Below are 5,384 nucleotides of genomic sequence, written 5' to 3' on the forward strand. Positions count from 1 at the left end.
TATATATATATATATATATATATATATATCGAGAGAGATATATGTGTTTATATATTCATATATATCTATAAATATGTCCGCATATATTTACATATATATATATACACATGTCTATATACATTATACATATATCTATGTGTATAAATATAAAATATATATGAAATATATAAATATCATATATATATATAAATATATATTTATTTATATATAGACAGAGATTGTATATGTCTATATGTATATTTATATATATAAATATATATACAAATATGAATATAAATACATTTGCATATGTATATTTAATATATATCTGTGTGTGTGTGTTTTTGTGTGTGTGGTTGTCACAGCCATCAGTTTGGATGGTGTTGGTGACCTGTACATTGCTAATGCTAACAGCCTGTATTATAATTAATTCATTGGAAGACAGATATATATATATATATATATATATATATATATATATATATATATATATATATAATATATATATATATATATATATATATATATATAGAGAGAGAGAGAGAGAGAGAGAGAGAGAGAGAGAGAGATAGAGAGAGAGAGAGAGAGACTGACACGCACGCACACATATATGTATGTATATACATAAACAAATACACCTCATCCTTTTTCGTTCGTTTCATCATTCTCATTAATATTTCATCATTGGATAAAGGTCTAGTCATCTTGCTTTGTGAAATGTTTACGCTGACTTATTGCCTCAATACAAAGAACAGCAAGGGAAATGTTGCATCGTAACTGCTCCTGTCCTAATAGACTGCTGTTGAGGAGAGATGATGCTAATCCAAAAGCCGTCCGTGAATCTGTGTTCCAAGCTTTACAATACGCTGTGTGGGACCGTTCGCCGGCGACGTGCGACCCGTGCCAAATATACTTGTAGGGCCTGCAAAAAAAAGAAGAAGAAATTAATGATGTCTTTGTATTGTATATATATATATATATTGTTCATATATAAATATTTTTTTTACTGTATATATACGTATACATCGTTATTTATCGGATCTGACCTAATTACATCACATACCATTTCATGACTGGTCATGACCGTTACATGTAGACAAATGTCATGTGGTAACTAGCTCACGTTCCGAATGATTGCTTTTACTGATTCCCAAATATGTGTAAGATATGCACTATGAACTTTGAACTATGCCCATCAATAAATTATATTTGTTTTACGTTCTTAAGGCGTAAATACCCGGAAATCAATCCACCTCCTTCTTTCTACTTTGACAATTGACCCCTCACATTGTAGTAAGTAACAGGAGCTTACCACAATAGCTACAGGTAATCACGGGGAATTTTGGGTTAGCAGGTTGTAAAGATTTACAATGAGGCATAGATACAGAGCCATACCTAAAACTCAAGTTATTTACCAAGGGTTACAAGTTCCATTGTAATGCTACTCATTCTTGGTAATCTGCTTCTTGGAGTGAAAAGGATTATATATGCCCTGCTTCCGAAACGTGTTTTTATACATATGTCAGCAGTGCTGACAGCCAATCGGCACAGGAAACAAAGAACCCCTCCGTTCCGTAAAATAATTTCCTACATTTTGCTTTACTTAAAGAACCATCGCAAAATAACATTTCACGACCTGGGCATTTTAAAAGGTTTACATAAATACACTTTATCCTTTTATCATTATATTTAGAGTCGTTCTTGGAAAAATATCTGCACAATATTTGACCAATCGCGTGTTAATTAATGTACATAACGAAAATAACATTGTAACTGTAATAACTTTGTGATCTGTTAATGTTAAGAAAACTTTTCGGAATACTGATTGATAAATGCCTGCAACCACGGAGAACAGTATCAAAGTATGTAGAACAAGATTTTCCATTAACAATTAATACGTAATGTACCATTACTGACGGTCTATGGAGCGATGTTAGAATGTTATAAGCTCCCCTTTTTATTCTTACTGGCACCTGATCTACTGAAAAACAACCTCGCAAAACATATGAGAAATTGCGAACAAATATCATTTAACTCATATCAGTTCATTATACTCTGATATATGTAACCACTCTGCGATCGTTATTGATATAAATTACACCTTGTGTATCGCTCACCAGATATAAAATGCGGTTGTGGTGGTTCAATCCTGAGACTTCTAGAATTTTCAATGGCTATTGCACCCTATAATTTTTCAGGTTGAAAATCCATAAAATCTCTATCTAATGAATGTCGCTTTATTAATCCTACTGCATTCAGCTAATGGTAGTGCAAGTCTGAACAGTGCGTTAGAAAAATTGTGCTTATATTGTATACAGGTGTTATTAACGGTGACAAAGAGTTTGCTCAAATTATTATGTCCGAAATGCCAACCATAAAAAGGAATATTTAAAGGAATGATTCAACCCAATAGTAAGCTGGGTCTGGTGACTCGCCACGAGTAAGTCTTGTAAAGCGTCTTAATAAACATGTAGCTGAGAGGACTGTATTGCAAAGATATGGCAAGCGCTTCTCTTGCTGAATCTCTAGGCTTCAGAGTAGTAAGATGAAGTTTGCAGGTATCAATTATCACCATCGAAATAATGGTTAATGGTTAATGGTTAAAAGCAAAATAACTGTGCGAGACATCTAAGGTCATGTAGCACTATAGTAAATGTTAACCATAAACCCTATACCTATTCTGCCTCCATATTACATTTCGACTTGTACCCCCAACCTCCTCCAGTCACATTCTTTTGCCATTCTAAATCCAGATACTGCAATTTCTCCCGCAGCATACAGTCTAAACGTTCCACCCCTTCTCCTACTACACATTCACCTCCCTCTACCTCTACCTCTACTCCTCAAACACCAGTTTCTTCTTCACCTCCCATTCCTTTTATAATAAAACCTTTGTTTCTTAAAACTCCCCAACTAACTCCACTGCAGAAACTTGAAGATATACAAACTATCCGTTCCAGTCCCAAATTGACACAGGAACCCCCCATCCACCCTCCAATTTTACAACTCCCGCTCCCCCCACACTCAAAGTGACACCAATATCCATCCTCCTTCTACTCATATTTCCCCTACAACCCTTCCTCTTATTCCCTCCCAACAACCCCCCAGCTGCACCTACATTAACCCGCCACCCACCCCAACTATCCCTTTTACTCTCTCCTGGATACACAAAACATGAATCCTTTTTGTCACAACAATCCCCTTTCCCGGATCCTCCACTTCCTAATATCCTTCCTGATACTACACCATCTCTCCCTCTCATTCCTTATCTCACCCCCTACCTCCTTCCCCTTCAAATTCTCCAACACGCACTGTAACCGTAGGTCAACTAAGTAATAGCTCTTCTTCACTGGTATATTCGCGGTTTCCGTTCTCACAGACCTGACCTTCATCACATCCTTTTTTATTATAAACCCATCCATGATCTGACTCCCTTTTAAAGCACTGTCCCTTGCACAGTTATTCGCATCTTTCTTCACCGTTGGATCACAGTCTACTTCTCCCCTTCCCACCGCATTGACTTTGTTGCCTTTGAAACTCTAATTTCCCAACTTTCCTCAAAGTTAGCGATTTTAAGTGCAACCACACTCTTTGGGGTGATACTACCACTATCTCCCGTGGCCGATCCCTACGAACCCCTACTCTCCACAACTGACGTTATTATTCTTAATTCAGATCGCCCCACACACTTTGCGCAAGCAAATCTCCTACTTTATGTCCCACGTCCCAATATCCCACGCTGTTGTTCTGATAGAGCTGACTGGCCTACTTTCATTTCACTCTCTTCTATTCCTACTCCTCCATCTCCCTTCTCGTCCATTTCGGTGCTTACAGTGGCGGCGGGATTGCCAGCAGGCGCTCCTGCCGCCATGATGTAAGCATACCGCGTAATCTCTTTACCAGCACGGCGGCTCTTGTGGGCAGTCCCTGTCTCAGGAATTGTGTGTGCTCACAATTCTGTAAGTAGTGTACCAGGGTGGCGTTTGGCTCGCCACAATGCATGCAACACCTCCCTTCACGTTCTATTGTCTCCATGTTCTGCCATGCAGTGGTAACCTAGTCTGATTCTGTGAAGAATTACTTTCCTACCTCTGTTAATTGCTTCAGAGAGTGACAGTGGTTCATAGCCTGTGGCGTCTGAGTACCAGCTGTCCGAGGAGGAGGATCTCATTTTCTCTCTGTGAAGCTGCAGGAGGAAGGTACGAGCGGCCGCAGTACACTTCTCCTTACGGATTTTTTGGCTTGGTTGTATGATCTTAGGATGATGGGGCATACCCCTGCCAATGTCGGCTGGTCTGTCAGCAAGCTCGTTCCCTTTGATGCCAATGTGGCTGAGTACCTAATTGTGGGACGCCTTTGAATGGAGGAAAGCAGGATGATGTGGAAGAGGCAATTTTGACCTGGAAAGTGTGTTGGGAGAGGAAAGACTTTATAAAGACACCCATGTTTCCAGATATTCCTAGAGAGGACAATTGTTGGAGAATATGGTACTGCCATGTGGTATCATATGCTTTTTTTAGGTCAAAGAATATGGCTAATACAGATTCAACACGTGCCTATGAAGGTGTTATATATGTCTCAAAATGAGCAAGTGGGTCAGCTGTTCTTCGGTCACTTTGGAAACCAAACTGGAGGAGAGATAAGTTTGTGAGATTCAAGATACCACATTAGACAGAAGTTAACCATTCGCTCAAGTAGTTTGCACAAGCAACTACTTGAAGCAATGAGGCGGTAGTCTTGAGGGAGTGTACCCGATTTATTGGGTTTCAGGAAGGGGAGGATAAGAGCTTCTCGCCAATGAGAAGGAAAATTTCCTGATGCCCATATGTGGTTGAAAATTGTTAATAGGAAGGATAGAGAGGAAGATGGAAGGTGTCAGAGCATATGGTAGTGAATATCGTCAGGGCCTTCATGAGTGTTGCAGCACGACTGCAAGGCAACATTGAGTTCAGAAGAAGAAGAAGGAAAATTATAGGACTCAGCAGAGGATAATGGGGGTGCATTCCCTGAGGTCTTAATAGAAGAGAAGTGTGGAGAAAGGTGAGAACCACTACTGACCTGGCTGAAATAGTCATCCAGTTCATTAGCAACTTGGAGAGGATCAGAGATGAGGGTATCTCGAATATATATGTATGCATATATATTACATGCACATATACATACATACGGGGGCTGGATATGGGGGATGTTAGCCTGATAGTACCAAACAGTTGAGATGGATGTAGATGTAACTGAAGAAAAGTAATTTCACCAGCTGTTTTACTGTTCTGGATTAAACGACGAAGACAAGAGGATGCTCTTTTAACGGAGATAAGGGCTGATAGTTGATTAGGGGTACCTCGTTTGTAGTGGTAACTGTTCCAGGTTGCATGTTTTAAGCAAAGCGCTTTAGTGCAATCGGAATT

At 39.1% G+C, this 5,384-nt stretch overlaps 1 protein-coding gene across 1 annotated transcript in view; it reads right to left on the reverse strand.

Annotated features, from left to right (window-relative positions):
• Positions 1–214: 214 nt before the first annotated feature.
• The window catches only part of LOC125047601 (collagen alpha-1(X) chain-like), a 209,418-nt gene continuing 204,248 nt past the window's right edge, over positions 215–5,384 (reverse strand). Inside the window, exon 23 of the mRNA XM_047645881.1 lies at positions 215–901. Coding sequence (XP_047501837.1) covers positions 836–901 — 66 coding nt within the window. The 3' untranslated portion in view covers positions 215–835. The remainder of the gene's footprint in view (positions 902–5,384) is intronic.

This window comes from Penaeus chinensis, chromosome 41 (assembly GCF_019202785.1).
Source record: "Penaeus chinensis breed Huanghai No. 1 chromosome 41, ASM1920278v2, whole genome shotgun sequence".
Lineage (NCBI taxonomy): Eukaryota > Metazoa > Arthropoda > Malacostraca > Decapoda > Penaeidae > Penaeus > Penaeus chinensis.